This window comes from Sardina pilchardus, chromosome 10, assembly GCF_963854185.1.
Source record: "Sardina pilchardus chromosome 10, fSarPil1.1, whole genome shotgun sequence".
Taxonomy (NCBI): Eukaryota; Metazoa; Chordata; class Actinopteri; order Clupeiformes; family Clupeidae; genus Sardina; species Sardina pilchardus.
Genome location: NC_085003.1, coordinates 1,325,763 through 1,346,748, shown reverse-complemented (window position 1 = coordinate 1,346,748; position 20,986 = coordinate 1,325,763). Strand labels below are relative to the sequence as shown.

Below are 20,986 nucleotides of genomic sequence, written 5' to 3'. Positions count from 1 at the left end.
TCCCATACAGAGAAATCAAGGGAAAACATATAGCCTATTTATATCATATCCAACTTATATTTGAATAGATGACTACTATATATTTAATATATAGGCTAGTACAATGTATGTGGAATATCTTGCACGAAAGTCCATGCTGAATACATTTAATCAGGCTTATCAGAAAATATAGGAAAGTGACCAATATTTAATATTTACTCACATTTTGAAATATTGATACATGCTTGGAAATACATTTATTTAACATAGTATATTTATTTAACATAAATGTGCTTACTGGATGTTCAAGCTGCATATAAACACTGCTCAAAAAAAATAAAGGGAACACTTGTTCATAGGAGTATAGCATCAAGTCAGTCACACTTGTGGGATATTGATCTGGCCAGTTATGCAACAGAGGTGGTTGTGAATCAGGCTGACCTGCTTTGATGAAATTTACTACAGGTGTTCTAGAGGGCAAACAGTGAGACGACCCCCAAAACAGGAATGGTTTTACAGGTGGTGGCAACTGGTCATTTTTCATCTTTATCCTTCTTGACTGATGTTTCACTAGTTTTGCCTTTGGATAGGATTAGTGTTACTACTGGTAGCATAAGCCAATATCTGGAGCCTACAGAGGTTGCACAGGTAGTCCAACTCCTCCAGAATGGCACACCAATGTGGCAGAAGGTCCTTAACCCAGTAGGAGGACCAGTATCTGCTCTTTTGTGCAAGGAGGGACAGTAGGAGCCCTACTATAGCCCTACAGAATGACCTCCTGATGTGAATGTCTCTTTCCACACTGTCTATATCTATATTGTTTATTTGTCTGTTTCTCTGTCTATAACTATATTGTGTGGCGCAGTAATATCCTCACTCCTGCACTTTCAGTTTCACTTTGGAGTGAGGATATTACTACGCCACACAATATAGTTATCCCTTTTACCTGATTAGAAATGCACCACGTTTTATTTTGTCTCACTATACTTAGTCGTGTGACTACTCATGTTACTGTATTTTAATAGGGAAAACATGGAGGTGTTTGGTCACTTTTAGCTTCATCTCTGTTTGGATCCTAATGAATGCATTGGGCTAGCTAAGTGCTATCAAAGTTGCGCCGTGCGCCAGAGCCAGTGAGTGCAAGCATTGAAACGTGAGAGGTACTGTATGTATCAACTCGTCTTAATTAAGCGAATAAAGTAGTTTAATATGAAAAAACGTGAAGTGTTCCTTTAATAATAATTCATTGAAGCCCTTTTAAGATGTGATGAAATTTTTCAGCATGCTTTGCAAACACATTACATACAACCATGGGGGCTAAGGCCCCCTGTCTTTCAAACTGACATCCTGAGTAGTAAAGCATTACAACTCTTAATTCTGATTCTTGAAAATCACCCTAGTCAACAAGTGTGGGTACAGCAGAGGGAGCAATATTGGTAACTTTACCGATGTCTGCCAACTGTCTGGGAACAATATACAACTTAATATTGCAAGCCTTTTGCACTTCTGCATTCTATTACAGTACATCTTTAAAAGGAAGGGAATTGCTGTTGCCTCGACAAGGATCTATATGTATTTTTAATATTGGGATAAGATTGACCCAAAAGCTTTAAAAGACATTACTGAGTGATAACTTTATATAGATATGAAATAAAAACAAATATACAAATCTTATTATTCTATTAACAACATTAGGCTTTCTCCTCAGTCAACGTTTTCACAGGAAATAGCTGCAAAACTTTTAGGCCTTTTAAAACTGCAGGTCAGTGATGTAATTCTGTTCGTTTCCCAGATTTGTTTGAAGCATGACAATGAGCAATGGACTTAATAAATCTTAATTTGCTCCATCCAAGGTCGAGGCCTCACAACATCAGTAGTGTTGCTACTTGGTCCCACTGTCTTGCTTCATGCTGAAAGGCTCAAGTTGTTCACTCTCAGGGAGTAAATTGTTGAGACGCTCCATCAAAGGCACAGTCTGATCAATGCCCATCTGGATGCGCCGAAGAATCATGGACATCTCATTGACCTTCTGGATTTGTTCTGCGTACTTAGCATAGCGCTTCTGCCGGTCCTGCATGATGCTAAATAAGGCCTCTACAGAGAGATCCATCTAACAATAACAGATAGTACATTCAAGCTGTTAGTTTAGAAGAAATGACCAATATCACCCAGGCACATGGTGTTGCATGGTTTTTACTCTACTGTGAGCTACATCAAGGTGGTGTTGTGATTTATAGACTAAAACCTCAGCAAAGTTTTAACAAGAACCAGGGGCCTCATTTATAAAGGCTTCATTATGTTACTACCTTCGTGTCACTATCATTCATTCATATCACAGGCTATGAGGTTTGTAGCCACGGCTGCCGACAAATAGGCCACTGCAAATCTACACTAAACTGCAAACGTTGTCAATAAATCAAGTTTAGTAATATTGATGTTGATGTCCCTTAATAATAGTAATATAGCCTAAATCAGGGATGGGCAACTTTCATGACTAAGAGGGCCACATTTTTTTATCATCACCATCAGAGGGCCAAATGTGGCCGCACACTTCCGCACATCTGATGCTGCAAAATAATTCTGAATAAGAACGAAATATGTCCATTTTCATGCTCAAATGCATATTTTACATAGACTCCCTAACAACAAATACAAATATTTTACAGCCAGTGATAAGTGTTATTTTCAGTGCAAAGGGCTCACATAAATCACCATTCAATGATGGCACAGAATTGAAAAACAATGGCCCATCATGAAGTGCAACAAGCCTCATATTCAATGCATTTATGCTCCCACTCCATTTTTAAGAATTTATAGACATTCCCTAACGTCCATAATGAGAGTAGGCCTACAGATGTAACATGTAACATCCATCACATCTGTACTCTCATCCAACGCCAAAAAGTAAGCTACAGTAGGCCTACTTGCAGTCATGCATGATTTGTCTCAGCTCCCCCCCTCGACATTATTAGAATGTCAACAATTATGCGCGTCACCGTGCGTCGGGACAAATATACCGTTTCGAAGTTTTTACCTCCACTACGCACCCAAACAATTTCGCCATCTGATACAGCTTCTTTGCTTTGGCAAGCTCAAGCGAAACAGCAAAAGACGGATTCCTGTGTAGTTCTGGCAATTAGTCGCTATTGTTAGTGTAGGCTAGCCTACTTTTGATTTGAGGTCGGCTACGACAGCGGCCGAGAAGCTCCGTGTGTTTAGGGCAGGCTACTTCTGATAACTTTTCGCAAGGTGTTGTAATGTAGTGGCGACTGAAGTTTAAATCTTTCATGGCTGATATAGTTTCTAGCAAAACTTGACATGGGTTTGCCTTACCATTCTATGAACAGACACTGCTTCCGATTTTGACTGAAAGGTAGCCTACGGTTTTTCTACTTTTCTTCTATGTGTGCACTGTTTTTCCTCAGTGATGGTAAAGGTCCGAGGGCCCGAGATGGTTTGCACAGGAGGCGCTATCTATCGGCGAACAGTATAATTACAATGACGGTGCGGTAAAAAAAAAAAAAAAAAAAAAAACACGCATTTTTAATCACAGTAAAAATGATCATCCGCGGGCCGCACTGAGTGAGGAGGCGGGCCGCATGCGGCCCGCGGGCCGCCAGTTGCCCATCCCTGGCCTAAATCATGCCTCCCCCGACAGTGCGATGCTAGTTGCGCTGCTAGTCTAAACTAGAAAAGTATTCCGAGAGCGCAGATCTCCACCAAGCGAAAAAATAAGCCTTCTGGATCAGACGGTGATTCGGATCACTCCCAAAATATAATAGTTTCTTCCTAGGGTCATTTCAGACCTTTCCTGAAAATTCCATCCATAACTTTTTGAGTTACCTTGCTAACAAACAGGCAAACATAACAAACCCAGATGAAAAAATAACCGCCTTGACGGAGGTAATAAAGTTCATGATCATAGTTAGGGATGCAACGGTACAGTTTTGCCACGGTTCGGTTTGTATCACGGTTTTTGGGCCACGGTAACGGTTCGGTTTCAATATATCAATATTATCTTGGCTCTAGCATACAGGAGGTTATATTTGCCTTTTCTATTTCAAATCAACAATGTGCTTCTACTTACACTTGCAGAGAAAATATTAAATGCATAGCCAGACACAGATGAAGCAGAATCACAAAAATGTATTATAAGAAAAGAACACCATCATTGAATTCTGTCATAAACAGGCAATATTATCCATAGTGAAGTGCAGCATAAAGTATAATTGTAATTATTTATTTATTATTTATTTATTTATTATACCACTGCTTGGTCAAATTTCCTATTGTGGTGCGCTATTTGAAACGTGCATTATTTTTCTATATACCGCACGGCTATGATGTAGTTCCCTTCTTTTGGGCTTATTACACTTGAATATTAATTCGCCAATGTGAATGTAACGGTAAAAACAGCAATGTTGCATCTAAGACAGCGGCAATATAAATGAAAATGATAGTAGCAGTGGTATAAGCGGGATAATCAACTCCGCGCCCTGTGCGTTTCTAGGAAAATAATGCACTTATCGAAGTGTCCGCCTGCGGCGTCGGGTCCTTATTACCACTTCGAACGTGCATTATTTTCCTGTAAACGCACGGCGCGTCGTTGATTATCCCTTACCTGTTGTCTTACAGAACATATAGCCCTTTTGCAATATTAAGTAGGTTGCATAAAATGTAAACTTTAAAAGTCACTTTCAACTTCTCTCTTACACACTTCGTAGCCTACAGTTCAGGAATCTTACTGCTGAAATGCGTGCCGGAGGGGATATTGAAGCGATGATCGAGAACATTTATCATGTAGCGAAATCCCATACCCAAAACCACCGTATAGGCAGGGCATCATGTCTTTTCCTATGAACACGCCAATCGCATTCGTTATGTCTTTGTGTTTTTGGGAATTATAGGAATATTGTTGCCGAAAGGCTGCAGCAATGGATGGTTGGGTTTTCGGTGGCAAACTAGCTCTCCGTGCTGCTCCACTTAAGGTTACAGCCGGGTGATGATGGCGCAAATGGGCCGACATGTTGGATGTGTTACCTTTATTAGGTGATCGTTGTGAAGCAGTGCTTGCACACTGTGCTCTGTTTACTGACGGTCTTTTTGACTTGTTCGTAGGCTACTTCGAATGTCGCCATGATCGTGCAGCCGCCGGTAAAGTTTGTTTCTTCTCACATGACTCCTTCATTTGCATTTCAACGTGCTTATTGGGTCTTGGGAAATTCAGTAAAATTCTGATTGGTTGTTGCAAGGTTGACGAGAGGCAAGCTGAACAGTCAGAGAAAACTCATCCCCCGGGTCCTAAGCACTCCTTGCTATCGCTCCCAGGCTGCGCGCGTGCAATAACCTTGTATTAAATAAAAAGTTTAATGTCGCGTATACCGAAATATTGCGGTTTAGGTGAGTCTATTGAACCGAACAGGCCAAACCGAACGGTTCAATAAATTATTGAAAACCGTTGCATCCCTAGTAGCCTACAAATAGGGTTGGGTATCGTTTGGGTTTTATCCGATACCGGTGCCAAATCGACACTTTAAAAACGGTGCCGGTGCCAAAACGGTGCCTGAATTCGAAATTCATTCGAATTGATGCAAATTATTTTCTGTTGATTTCGGATGACATTGACAGTGACACCCACGGATGTGTACGGAGATATTGCTTTAGTGAACCAAATAGGCGCCTATAATGATTAGAGGCCTTACTTACAATTTGTATTCTATTAAAGCATACCCTGCAAGCATCGCTACACTAACCTTACGCCTTTTCTCTCATTTGGGCCACAGGTTATTAGACTGCAAGGTATTCCGAGACAACCAGAAACCCATGTGACATAAAATAATGTCCACGCATTATTATAAGCGTATTTGTTTCAGTAGCCTACAAATAGGGTTGGGTATCGTTTGGGTTTTATCCGATACCAAAGGTGCCAAATCAATACTATAAAAACGGTGCCGGTGCCAAAACGGTGCCTGAACCGGTACTTTTTAATTTTTTTTTTACAATGAAATGGTCTAGCATGAATAGGCTATATGCACGGAAGGCTGTTCAAGTACCTCATTTGTTTCCTGCATCTTATCTTATATTTAGCAATATATGTTCACTACAACAAGATATGGTTACCCCAATAATAACAATTTTAACACACAAAATATGAAATTGAACTGTTATACTCAATTTACTATCAATATCGCATTGCTTCTATGCATAATATATTTAAATGTTAAAACAGCTTGCCATAGGTGCACACACAATGGTAAGCTCTGCTTTCATGTTCATCCAATATAGGCCTAGGTGGCTTCCTATAAGGTAGGCCATGTTAAAATGGCTTGCCATAGAACTGCCAGGTCAAACGCATTTCTAAGTAATCTAATGTAACGTTAAGGGACTCTGTTTGTTCAGTGTGTTCCCAAATAAATTCAATAAATATGTCTTCCACGGAATGGTTTTAAACATGTTACATATGCTGATGTTGAAGTGCTTTGATTCCCAGCGCAGGCATTTTTTAAAATAGCAACTAGTAGCCAATGCGCTAACATAGGCTACCCCTGTATGAGCAGCTTAATTAGCGATACCTACGCCAGAGATGGTTAGCCTATTTGACCGCTCAGGGATATCAACGCAGAAGTATGTTTGTAACCTGCATATTTATGGCTTTGCAAGCTAACATTTAGCGTGATCTTCATATTCATTGTGATACTATATTGGCCTCATGCATATGAAAAAATAATGTAATGTAATAATGCTGTAAGGAACACACGTGAAACAACGTTTTCACATTACAATTTGCTGATAACATTTCAAATAGATCCCAGTTAGCGCATTAGCAAAGTTATTGAGTAAAGTTGTTTCATAGCCTTTTGTGTACTGCGAGATTTTGACAAGAGCTACTTGACATGGGCTCACGTGAGCCCTCAAACACCGTCCACTAATCTACGGTATGTGGTGCATCCCTCTGCTTTAAGCCTCTAGTGATTATGTTGGCTAACTGTATCTGGATGTGGTGTTATCAGAGCAAGAAGTTAGATATGGCGCCTGACGTGCAGTGATGCATCGTATTTAAAAAAAACAAAAAAAAACGCCATTTAAATGAAGCACCGAAATGAGGCACCGAAATTCACATTGTTATTCGGTATGGTTACTACCATTTGCGTCGGCACCGGTTTCATACTAGAACCGTGTTTCGGTGCCCAACCCTACCGACAAATATTAATACTTTGCACCTTGGTGCTATGGTGCACAGTGTTGGGTGTAACCCGTTACACTAACGAAAGTACTTTTCCCGCGAAAAAGTAAAGTAACGCGTTACCTACCGACAATTTAGTAACCTAACGCCGTTTATTTTTTGATCCGCCGCAACGTTACTTTTTATTTACCACTCATCTGCCGGGCGCTTGTGCAGTCACAACTCACGCGCGAGTTATCATTCCACACTGCTTGGAGGCAAATTTTAGCCACAATAACATTAAGAACAACTTAAAGAGGAATTATGCAGGATTGGCGATTTCATCTCTGGTTTCGGTTTCTCGTTCTCGTTTCTCGGTTTTTCGTTTTCGCTCGTTTTATGCTTGCATATTTCTCTGCAGAGCTTCCCCGATAGCTTTAGAGTGTATATTTATACATATATAGGCTATATATAAATTGCAAGCGTGGTTCTTCTTGTTCCTTACGCGTCTCAGACTTCCAGATGTAAACAAGGAGCGATTGTCTCCTGCAGAAACTGCAAGGTTGCAATAGCATGAGAGATATGTATCAACTCGCCTTAGTTAAAGGGATAATCCGGAGTGAAATGCACTTTAGATCAATTTTTCGGACTATTGGGAGTACATACGTTGAGTTGACACCAAAATCATGTCATTCGGATGTATTTTGAGAAAGTTTGAGTTCACCGTTTTTAGCCAAAACTCGTTAGCCTGAAAGTGACCGGGGCAAGTCCTTTCGCCGCCACAAAACGCTATTTTTATACCTCTTCTACTGTTCCAAACAACGCTACACTTACGTGGTAGTGAGTAGAGGGTCCCTAAAGCCAAACCGAAGTATCCCCACGTCTTTATGTGGTCGGATAGAGAGTCCAGAATGAATTTAATCGAGTCAGTACCTTTCCGGAAATGTTGGTAAAGTGTTGTTAAAGCGTTGGAGGCGCATTGCCAGCTGCAGCAGCGACATTTCCGGAAAGGTACTGACTCGATTAAATTCATCGTATAGATACGGACCAAAGCCAATCGATATCTCAAAGTTGCGACAGCCGTTGACTTCCATGTTAAAGCCAGATTAGAGCGGTCACGTGGTTAGTGGGTAGACTCAGTAGTTCCCTCGGTCCCTGGTTTACTACGGGATTGACAGCAGCGATCGCATTAATATTTACGGTAAATACTTGATGAAAATTACTATAAACTGCATTTCCACATACATATATTACTCAATGAAAATGCATTATTATGCACACAACCATAAGTCATGTAGAAAAGTCTTATTATAACACCTGAGATATTCATTCATTCTCAATGGAATAGTTCCTTTCAACGACCCTGACATACCGGATGTGCCGCCATCGTTTGTTCACGGGAGTCAATGGAAGTGTCGCAACTTTGTTATATCGAAGGCTTTGATACGGACATATGAATTCAGACAGCACAACAAAAAAAATGCCCCTCCTGTAAAAAGTCTGTGAACATTGCGGAAATGTATGTCTGTCTTAAAGCGGCTTATATATCCGTTTCTAGAAGACAAACAGGGATTTTGATGAAAACTAGCCACTGTTTAGCTTGGGATTTCTTAGGAATGGAGACACGTAGAAATAAACGGTTTTCACCCACTGAGAGCAGTGTTGCCAGATTGGGCGGGTGCCCGCCCAATTGGGCTTCTTTTATATCGTTCGGCGGGGGAAAATAAGCTGTAGGCGGGTAAATAACATTTTGAGTTAAATGGTTCTCTATGAGAAAAACGTCATCGGGCGGTTTTTTGCTGAGGACGGCGGGGCGATTGGGCGGAAATCAGTCAACCCAATCTGGCAACACTGACTGAGAGCTCAGAGTCTCACCTTTCAAATGAGTATGTGTCCATAACTATAACATAGAATACGCTGAGGCTCTACAAAAATAGTCAAAAATGATCTAGCTTGCCGGCACTCTGGGACATAGCTTCCAAAAACAGTGCGGCATTCAAAGAGTTAATCTGAACAATTTTTACATTTAAACTACATAGTGAATCTTGGAAGAATTTGAGTTATGATTATGATTTTTGCATATCATGTATTTTGAAATACTTCTCCTAGACGGTTTACCGAAATCATGTCATATGAGCAGTAAAATGATCTTGAGGGGTTGCCCAAGAGGAATTGCTAACAGATTTTTGAATTTTCGAAGTATATTGAAATGGCAAAGGTTTAAATTATGGCGTCTTATTAACTCATTAACTGACATTGACGTCTTTAAACGTCAATTTAGACACATACGTTGACTGCCATTGACGTCTTTAGACGTCTTTATTCGAAGTACAATATGCCTAAAAAAATCTTAATTGATTGAGAAATTAAATTAAAATTAAATGCAATGTTGCCATACTGTACCTCTTTGATTCTTTTGACGAGGGCATTCTGGTCAAATGCCACAGCTTCAGCACACTGATGGAGGTGGTCCTGGTAGCGAAGACAAAGCTGCAGTACATGTACAGTGTCCAGTTTCTCTAAACAGACACTACTAGGAGAGGTTTGGCCACTCAAAACACCTGAAAATAGAGCTCCAAAAAGAGAGACACAAAAATGTAAAAACATTCTTTTGCAGGCAGGCACAAATCGTAAGCATGATTTATTCATGTTACATTGTTAAGCTCAGTTCTGATATGGAATGACCCAGAAACTACTGCTATTGGTTCCCCTTCAGCCCCAAATTATGCAAAACTTTCTTATGTGGGTTTGGATGCACTGTAAATGTTTTTATGTTCATTTGGCTAGGTAAACTCCCAACAAATGCTTAGACTCTGTGCCTGCCCTGGTTTTATGCTAATATCAATGGCAAAATCAATACAGAGTGGAATTTGTGTGCTCAAGCATATGTTCAACATCACAATGTGTACCATACACTACAGCATATAAGAAAGTGTATCCTGACCTTTCAAAAGTGGTTGGAAAGTTGGGATTTCTTGGAGCTTGATAACATCCGGATCATTGTGAATGTTACGTAATGTTTGTGTTCCTTGGGCAACTACTACAATGTCATCCATTTTGGCTCTTTGTTTTGCAGGAGAGGACACAACTGAAGAGGAAAAGAGATATCAACAAGTAGACTTTAATGTGATACACTTATATCCAAATGATGCATTTACTTAATAGGGATGTCAAGTCAAGTCATATTTTATTTATATAGCACATTTAACCCTTTGTGGACGGCCCATTGAAATATGGTTCGATTTCGAACCATGACGTGTTCGCCGTGTTTGAATCACGCATTTAACCTCACCGATGAAAAAAACTATGTAGATACGTTGTCAACAGCTAGCCAATCACTGTCAAGTAGTTTAGTTCGTTTTGATAGCCTATTGGCTTAGTTTTATGTCATTTTACATCTTGTGATTGCCCCGCCTCCGATACTTCCGCGTTCGGATCATTCGCGGCTGTTCAATGAATAAACATGTCGGACCATACATATCGACAAGTCCGTTTTTCAGCTGCTGAGGTGGCAGAAATGTGTTGTCAACACATAAATGATGACAATAGCAGTGAAGACAGTGAAATAGGTGGCTTATCTAGTGGAAAAGAGTACAAGTTGGACCGTGAACTGGATGAAGACTTTCGTGACTCTGACTCCGACGACGACTAGCTGCTGCTACGACGACAACAACGTGAGTAGCCTAAACAATAAAGTTCTTGAAACTCAATATTGTATTTTACTACTACTTACACTACTTACAGCTTCATAAAAACCTTATATTTTCGTGTGATAACACTCTGAGTAGACTGTGCCTTTTGTATGGTGTGTTTTTTGTCTGTCACAACTGAAAGAAATCGCGCCTCGTGTTTGTTTATTTTTGATCGCGCTTTATATACTCGCGGGTAAATTATTCGCTCTTTGCCAACATTGTAGTGTTGCTAGCATATTCTATGGGCATGTCTGGACGAAGAGCTGAATATAGGATGGAAGGAATAAATAAATATCAGTGTTACTCGTTCTGTTTAGTTCCAGAAATGTCTATTTGTGCTCCCTATAAGAAAGTAATGGCATATAAGAAAGGCATGCCTAGTAGGCCTAAGTAGCAACCTTCTCTGACTGAAAGTAGCCTTGACCTAGGTGTTGAACATTGAACTTGTTTTTTTTTTCCTCTCAACTTCTAGACAGAAAGCCTAATGACATTTAGTAAGTGAGCAACCTTTCTGCTACAACCTTTTCTGACTGAATCTAGCTTTGACCTAGGTTGTAAACAACTTACTTTTTTTTCCATCTCAACTTCTAGAAAGAAAATAATGACATGTAGTCAGTAGCAACTTTTCTGCTACAACCTTTTCTGACTGAAATTAGCCTTGACCTAGGTTGTGAACAACTTGTCTTGTTTTTTTTTTTTAATCTCAACTTTTAGAACTCAACATTCTCCTGGTTCTGCCACCGACTCAGAGGAGGATGACCCTGACCCTTGAATCTGAAAGGACCAGAAGGAATGCCAGAGCGACCGTGCCCAGGGAGAGCTGCACATCCAGTGAATCAACCTGTTGTCCAGACATATAGCTATGATGATCCAGACATGCTCAACCAGTTGCCATCTGTCCGTCCTGTACGCCAGCCTGGCATTCACCTAGATGTACAAGTAACACGAGGTACCATGACCAAAGCCATAGATTTTTAAAAACTTTTTTCTACAGATGCCCTCCTGCTACAAATGCACCTACACAAATGCTTATGCCTGGGAGGAAATCCTCAGAAAGCCCTATTATGGTGGCACAGATGGTACAAGGAAAGAAACCAGTCCAGATGAATTGGCACGACTGATGGCCCTTGTAATGTTTTGTGGCCTTGTCCCAGTCAGTTCTTTTTAAAGATACTGTACCATGGCCTGTGGGCACGCAGCATAATGTCAAGAGACCGGTTCAAAGCATTGATGCCAATGCTCCATGTTGTAGATACTGGTGCTGAAGATGAGCGTGATAAACTGTGCAAAATCACTGGCCTGTTAGAGACTTTCAAGGTGACGTGTAGTAAAGCACTTTACCAACCATTCCAGCATGTTGCTGTGGAATGGTGAAATCAAAACATAGTTTATGCTTCTATACAAAACCCTGGGGAATTTGTCACTGATCATATTCCTTGGGTACTGTTTATAGTGATTGACAAGAGATTATTGTTTATTGCACATGAAAGCAGGAGGCACTTTCCATTACCATTGATCTGATATGAGTGTTCATTCACTATTGATTGTTTATTGGAAATGCACTTACCAATGAATTTACATTTATTGTTGACCATAAGACATTTTTTTAGATTTTATTGATTGACTGTTCATAGCATGCTTTTTCATCCTAAATAAGAAGCACTTTTTTAGTTGATGGTTGACTTTTTGTCCATTGCTGCTTATGTTTATTGATTGTTATTTTTCGTGATTTGATAAGTGCACTTCTTTATTGAGTTACCACATCTAAAAAAAAATGAAGCAATATGGTTTGTAATCATTTATGTTTGCAAATAAATCAACTAAATACAATCAAAATAGATGTTGGGTGTTGTAGTGGTTTCCAAAAAAAAGTTAAAATGTACATATTTGGGTTATTTAGGTGCAACTTTTCTTGGGTCACTAAAAGGTTAACACTTTCTTTTCCATAAAGATTTGTATTACCTGTCCTAAAGTAGAGTGAAACATACCATATATAGCTCTGTCTCATGGATATATGGCCAAAATAACTTATTTTGACCATTCTGTCTGGATTTTGAGTCAAATGTCAAACCGGGCAGTGAAGACATTCTACTCGGTAAAGATTCTAAAATTTTCTGCAAACGTACAGGACATAATGAATTGACCATAACTTTTGAGCAGAAAGTGATAAATTGATTCTGTTTTTTTCCTTGAGTAGGGGACAACATTGCTAGTCTGTCATATACTCTAAGTTTTTCTCTATCTACAACAGAAATTAGAGAAAAATAAGATTTATGTTGAAAAACTGTAATTTTCTCTCTTTTTTCGGATTAATTTTGAGCATATTTATACAAATAATTATGCTACCCTCACACATAATTACTTATGTTTTATGCCATTTTAAAGTGCTCTTTCTCCTGATTACAATGGTGTGTATATTTTATCTCTGCCATGTAGTATGGCCACACTGTAAGCTTTTTTGTGCCCCGAGGTCATCATTCTACTATTTTCTGCAAACGTACAGGACATAATGAATTGACCATAACTTTTGAGCAGAAAGTGATAAATTGATTCTGTTTTTTTCCTTGAGTAGGGGACAACATTGCTAGTCTGTCATATACTCTAAGTTTTTCTCTATCTACAACAGAAATTAGAGAAAAATAAGATTTATGTTGAAAAACTGTAATTTTCTCTTTTTTTTCGGATTAATTTTGAGCATATTTATAAAAATAATTATGCTACCCTCACACATAATTACTTATGTTTTATACCATTTTGAAGTGCTCTTTCTTCTGATTACAATGGTGTGTATATTTTATCCCTGCCATGTAGTATGGCCACACAGCAAGCTTTTTTGTGCCACGAGGTCATCAAGTGTGGAAAAAATGGAATGTTCGGGCAGTCAACAAAGGGTTAAAAGCAACAGTATTGCACCAAAGTGCTTTACATAAAATATACCAACCAATGAACCAATTTAATACAGTGCCTTGCAAAACCAACTTCAACATCAAGGAGTTTTAAAATGATATTGTGGTCAATAGTGTCAAAAGCAGCATTAAGATCTAATTGACCAGGAGGGCACAAGAACCAGAGTCAACAGGAAGCAGTAAATCATTGTGGACGGGTCATTCCATGCCAAATCATCCAGAGCCCACGCACTTGCGTCTCAAAAAAATCTGAAAAAAATATCATGTGTGCCTATGTTACCCAGGAGACACTCTGTAAAATGTTTTTGTGCTAAGATCAATACTTTTCAAGTAACAGCCAGTTTTACAGGGGGAGGGGGGTGTCAAATTTGTTCTGCCTCTTTTTTTTGTCAAAGTTCACAAGCTCATTGCTCAAGAACTAGAATCTGTAGGAGGCTCAAATTTTGCAGGCTGGTGCATAAATAGGAATAGTATGCAGTAAAATCACCACAAGTAGTCTGGATGATCCTGCATAGTCATAGCAGTCCCTCAAAGTTGATCAAAATTGTATTGGAGTTCTTGGCTGGGCTCTGTTTAGGCTTACAGAAGACATATTTTTACTCAACATAGGCTCTTGATTTTTTTTCTCTTATTGAGATCAGTAGAAACACTCTCCGAAAAAGCAATGAAGAGAAAAGAAAATCCATCAGGGACTGAACAGCAGCCCTCACAAGTTTGAAAAATAATTTTGGATCTCATATTCAGAGCACCCTAACACCTTGTGGGAATATACAAAGATTTTTTTTATATTTTTTTCGTTAATCTGCATTACCTCTTCTTTTTAAAAACATCAATTTGACTTGTCTTATGCGAATCTTTCTTTTTCATTTCCCACCCTAAACATGGACAAAATGCACCATTGAGATCAATATGTTTTGTCCCCACCCGGCAATTTCAGTGATTCAGTGATTTTAGTGGCACCTAGTGGTTACTCTATACAAAACAAATCTCTCAATAGATCTCTATGGTGCATTTTGCCCTTGCTCAGGGTGGGAAATGAAAAAGAAAGATTTGCATAAGACAAGTCAAATTGGTGTTTTTAAAAAGAAGAGGTAATGCAGATTATAGAAAAAAATATAAAACAAATCTTTGTATATTCCCACAAGGTGTTAGGGTGCTCTGAATATGAGATCCAAATTTATTCTTCAAACTTGTGAGGTCTGCTGTTCAGTCCCTGATGGATTTTCTTTTCTCTTCATTGCTTTTTTGGAGAGTGTTTCTACTTATCTCAATAAGAAAAAAAACCCAAGAGTCTATGTTGAGTAAAAATGTGTCTTCTGAAGGCCTAAACAGAACCCAGCCAAAAACTCCAATAAAATTTTGATCAACTTTGAGGGACTGCTATGACCATGCAGGATCATCCAGACTACTCGTGGTGATTTTACTGCATACTATTCCTATTTATGCACCAGCCTGCAAAATTTGAGCCTCCTACAGATTCTAGTTCTTGAGCAATGAGCTTGTGAACTTTGACAAAAAAAAGAGGCAGAACAAATTTGACACCCCCCTCCCCCTGTAAAACTGGCTGTTACTTGAAAAGTATTGATCTTAGCACAAAAACATTTTACAGAGTGTCTCCTGGGTAACATAGGCACACATGGTATTTTTTTCAGATTTTTTTGAGACGCAAGTGCGTGGGCTCTGGTTGATTTGGCGTGGAATGACCCGGACCTTAAGTAAAGCAGACTCTGTGCTATGAAGTTGTCTATGAAGAAACTTGTCAAGGATATTAGAGGTGTTCAAATGGGAAGAGACCTGAGACATGACATAACTTTTTCTAAGATCTTTGAGAGAAAGGGCAGTTTAGAAATGGGCCTATAATTTTTCAAATCAATGGGATCAAAGCTAGGTTTTTTTCAGGAGAGGTTGCACAATAGCATGTTTAAAGCCAGAGGGTACCACTCCATTAGCCAGAGAGCTGTTAATGGTGCTCAAGACAAAAGGGCAAATGGCTGCAAAAAGGAAGAGGAAGAAACTGGTTGGAAATGTTGGAGGCAGTTAATATCAGACTGGTACAAAGCAGGATCAGAAATTGAGGGTGAGATGTGAGACTTTAAAGAAATTGAGAAAGATCTCACAGGTTTCTGTTGTAGCAGAAATATACAGTACATGGCCACATAAATCATGCTCATTTAGCATTTCATGCACCTCTAGTTAGTGCAAAGATAATTCTTTAGTTTGTTAGTATGTTTTAGTAGTTTGTCTGTAGATATGCACTTAGGCTATATGGGATAATTAGCCTAATAATTCATCAGTAGCCTCCAACTCCCTGTCCAGGAGCCCAGGATCACAACTAGTGATGTAGCTACACAATTCTGGCGCAGTAGGCTATAAACAGCCATAAGAGTTAGGGCCTACTAAGGCCCTACACTTTGACAGGAGAGGGAAAGGTGCAATTTCGTTCCATTTCCAACTGAAATGTCAACAACCTTCAAGCTGCATCCTCTTCAATCAGCATCAATAACAGAAAGCTATCACGTGATTCCCTATTCTGTAAATTGGCCCAGGTGACAGGGCAGGCTATATATCTACTGCAATCATATGGGGAAAGTAAGTATATACTGTGAATCAGTTTCTGAATCGAGAATTGTTTTTAAATCGAATCTTGAGCCTCAAAATCGAAATGTGAAATTTTCTGAATCATGCACCCCTACTTAAATATTTTAGCCAGGAGTTTTCTCTTAAAGGTTATTCACAAAGCCTCTCAGACTTACTTTTAGTAAGGAAAAATGACAACTCTTAAGATAAGATAAGAGCTCCTTAGCTATGGTTGACGTCAACTTTGAACAACTTTGCACAAGCCTGATTGAAGTGACCACCTTGATTGGCTGATGATTATAACACGGGAATAATGGCAAAAACCTCCACTACATGAGTGACAGGTGACCGGTCTTTTCTAGTGAAAATGTGTGCGCTACACAAGTAGGCCTACTGTGAAGGAAGGAAGATGATGAATAAATGGCAAAGACAAAAGCCTAGTAGCATAATGAAATACACTACGGATTGAAAACAGTAGGCCTATCTTCGCAACATGTTTTAAACTAATCTGTATGAAGACAATACATTTGGAAAGTGAAGAAACAATTTGATTTGATTTACAATGAAATGTTACACTTAGTTTAGATTCAACGAATGGTTTTGGTTGTTGGTGGCGTTATTGCATCCCCTTAGTTAGGCCTACAATGCACAATTATTCCCTCACGATTGAATGTTCCTGTTACTGCATGTTCATTTAAAAAATGGTGGCTTAGGGTTTTTGTGAATAGGTCTTGTGTCCTCTTGACTTCTTTTGTGCTGTCCTAGACATAGGTGCTACTTTTAGGTTTAAAATGCGTTGTGAATTACTCAAAGAACATGCATGATGCAGGCCTACTTTTTTTGTCAAAAGGCAGAAAATGTTGCCCACAGCTAATGCAGAGGCAGATAGCATGCAATGGGCTGCAGAATGAATTGTACATCATCAACAAACATGCAATTGCCAACAAATTTAGAAATTGAACAAATTATTGAAATGATTGATTAGTGACACTCATCTATTACTGTATTACTGATTCACGCACGCCAAAAACTAGAGATACTTAACATACTCAGACTCTGACTTACTGGTGAGTCAGGGAAGTTATCTAAAATGAGTTGATTTGGAATTTAATGACAATTCCCTGACACTAATATGAGACCAGAAAATGTTTGTCATTTACCTGCAGTACTGCAGTCGGAGTGCTTATGCTCTGAATCGCCACTTTGTTCAGCACCCATGATGGAGGACCTCAAGGCCACAAGTTAAAGGGAACTGCAATGTTAGATACAGAACAGTCTGTGAAAAAAAAAAAAAAAACATTCACCTAATATGACATCTTTAACATGCAATGGCAATTGTATATACTATCGCAGCTATCATATCAATACACACTCATTGACGGAATAACAAAGTGCTGTGTAGGAACCTTAACCAAGTTACAGCGGCCTACAACTTTCTCTCAAAGTCAACAAATAGGCTAACAATCTGGTGAGGTGCATCAATCAGTTATTTCTCACAGAAAAGCTGACATTAGTAATGGGTATAAATTGCTTTACATTATTTTGAATGGGATCTCGACCTCATGAGAAAATATATAAGCCTATGCATCTTAAACAATCTCTAAAATAACACTATTGACAGCTAGAAAGGGTGCTTCATTCAAGATTAATCAAAATCTCAGTCGGCAGGTGTTCACTAATGAAGATGGCTAATCTTCTAAATGCAATCTAAACTACAGTCCATGTGAACTTTTTTGATGGCTTTCATGAGCCATTTTTGGAAATAAGCTCATTTTCTACCTCCCCTTGAGCAAAACAATTGATATTTAACTTATTCCTGTTCATCCAGCCATTCTGTGAGTCTGGCGATACAACTTTTAGCATCAGCCTAGCATAGATCATTGAATCGGATTAGACCAGTAGCATCTCGCCTGCTAGCATCATGTTTAAATCATCTACCAACATGAAACATTTTTTTTTTTGAAAGATTAGATGTTTATTCTTAACATATGAAAAAATTGCGATGGTGTTCTGCCTCATTTTTTCAAAATGATTTTTTGAAAATGTGGTATTTTTGGACACGCCCAGCATTCAATGGCCTATGGAAGCATATTCAAAAGCAAAAATCTAATCAAATACTTTATTTGAACTCCTTCATAAAAGATGTAACTGTTTTGATGTCACACTCCTGAAGTAGGCAACATATCTATGTCCAGTTGTTGTGGTAGGAACGTCAACCTTAGAAATGATATGTTGCCTTAGCAAATCTGCTTTCCAGCTCGTCAGCCATGGACTTGACACTTTCTTCACTAATTCAGGTACATTGCACGCCGGAGATGTTCTTTTCCGCCCAGCTGAAGAGGTCCGCAGGGGTCAGAAGGTGACATCTTTTATGAAGGAGTTCAAATAAAGTATTTCGTGCAGTGTAAGCTCTTTTTTTTGCTTTTGAATATGCTTCCATAGGCCATTGAATGCTGGGCATGTCCAAAAATACCACATTTTCAAAAAATCATTTTGAGAAAATGATGCAGAACACCATCGCAATTTTTTGATATGTTAAGAATAAACATCTAATCTTTCCAAAAAAAAATGTTTCATGTTGGTAGATGCAATTTGAAAATGGCTCTTCAGAAAACGGAGTAGTTGCTAAAACATGTTTTGTGACAAAACTGGAGTAGAAAGCTAATATTTGGGACTACACCTATTAAGAAGTGTGTGAACAACCTTGATTTTTTTTTCCAGCCAAATCTGTGACGGTCGAGTGGGGACATTTGTACGTTTGGCATGGAATGACCCCTCTGGGGTAGCAAAGATCAAAGTGTTAGCTTTTTTTGTAGGCTAACTTCAGATGTCTATTAGGCTATGGGTAGACCAGCCATGATCACTCCAATAGCCACCACCACTGCAAAGGTTATCCCATCAGAACATGCCCCTTACAAATGATGGGGGATTACAAACATCATAAGACAGGCATACACTTAACCACCTCCGACAAGTGTTTTTGTCTGGGCTGGGTAGCTGCTAAGGGACTCAACTAATAAACAGCCAACCAGCGTGTGCATTCGACGTTAACGGAACAGTTTTAGACCAGAAGATAAACGTCCATCAGTATACTTATTTCCAGATAGCCACTGCGTCAGCCAACTGTGCTTGTCACAACGCATCCTACATTTGACTGGATGAGAACACCTTCGACAATCTATCACATTAATGTTGAACATGGTTTACATTTAGGACAAGGTGAGGTTAGCCAACTACTGTAGCTAGAAACGTTGCGTGTAGAAATCTTTAGCGTTAAGTGAGTGAGAGGTGTCCAAGTTCAGCAAAAAAACTAACCTGTTCGCAAAACTACAGTCAGTGTTTTCAAATATTTGTAGCAGACAGCTCACAGACTGAAAATTGCCTTCGTCGGTGAGTGCAGCAACCTCCCATAACTGCACTCAGCAGTAACAACATTTCTTCTTCTATTTTTGCCTTTATTTTTCTGCCAGTTGGCACACAACGTTTGGTGCTTTACCGCCACCTTCTGAAATGGAGTCTGAATGACTCCCTATTGTCCTGCAAACGCAAATCTCATCAGCGCGAAGCTGCTGCCTCTCATGATAGCTATAGCCTTTGCACAATTCAAGGGTTGGTTTACCCTCAGCAAAAATACGTTTTTGGAAATGTACTGTTTGCCTACTTATTTTAAACTAAGCATAGGCTATAGCTTATTTTTTTTGTGTAGCCTACAGATCAGAGGCACTGAATTGAAATACTGGCAGGCATATAATGAAATATTTCAACCCCACATTTTTTTTTTTTTTAAAGTTGGGACGGTGTGTTAAATGCAAATAAAAACAGAATCTGCAAATCTTGTAAACTCAAATTTGGTTGCAAAAAGGAAAAAAGTTGAAAATGACCAATTTGACAATTTCATGGGAAATAGGCCTATATGTTGATTGGGGGCCAAGAAAGTAGGTAAGTATTTTATTTGTATAGCACTTTTCATAGATAAAATCACAAAGTGCTTTACAATAATAAAATACAAATAACAAGAATAAAAGTCAGGCATAAGATAACACTTTTAAAAGAGAATAAAAAGGAGAAGGAAATAATAAAAGAAAAAGGCAATAAGTAAATAAGGAGCTAAAAAGGAACTAAAAAAGGTCACAGGTTTAAAAAGGCCATCCTGAAGAGGTGGGTTTTTAACCTCCCTTTAAAAAGGTCAATACTGCCTGCCGACCTAACCTCCATGAGAAGTGCATTCCACAGTTTGGGGGCTGCAGCAGCAAATGCCCTATCGCCACAAGTCTTAAGGCGAGTGTGGGGTACAGCAAGCAGGTTGTGGTTGTTGGATCAGAAATCGAGAATTAAGGAGAGGGGTGACATGAGTGCTTCTGTTTGACCTGGTAAGGAGTCTGGCAGCTGCATTCTGGATAGATTGCAAACGGTGGAGTACATATTTGTTAAGTGAAGAGAACAGAGCATTAGTAAATACGGGATGAGATGAAGGCATGAATGAGCATTTCAAACTCTGACTGGGAAACCACAGACCTCAGCTTGCATATGTTTCTCAGGTGAAAGAAACATGATTTGGTTTGGGATTTAATGTGGCTGTCAAAAGACAAGGACTTGTCAAACATCACCCCTAAATTCCTTATACTAGGCGCACTAGAGTTGAAAGACTGCCAAGGTTTTGCTGTATCGTA

The 20,986-nt window shown here is 39.1% G+C and overlaps 1 protein-coding gene across 2 annotated transcripts; it reads right to left on the bottom strand.

Annotated features, from left to right (window-relative positions):
* Positions 1–1,165: 1,165 nt before the first annotated feature.
* Positions 1,166–19,766, bottom strand: borcs5 (BLOC-1 related complex subunit 5). 2 transcript variants are annotated; one of them, XM_062547595.1, is made up of 5 exons: positions 19,632–19,766; positions 17,477–17,592; positions 10,086–10,229; positions 9,545–9,702; positions 1,166–2,089 (listed from the first exon to the last, which is right to left on the bottom strand). In XM_062547595.1, exons 2-5 carry the CDS (start codon positions 17,532–17,534, stop codon positions 1,862–1,864), a joined length of 588 nt encoding a protein of 195 aa, XP_062403579.1. In that variant the 5' UTR covers positions 17,535–17,592; positions 19,632–19,766; the 3' UTR covers positions 1,166–1,861. The 2 variants fall into 2 exon arrangements, with proteins under 2 accessions (XP_062403579.1, XP_062403580.1); XM_062547596.1 differs by having other exon boundaries at positions 17,477–17,568; positions 19,632–19,754.
* Positions 19,767–20,986: the final 1,220 nt, after the last annotated feature.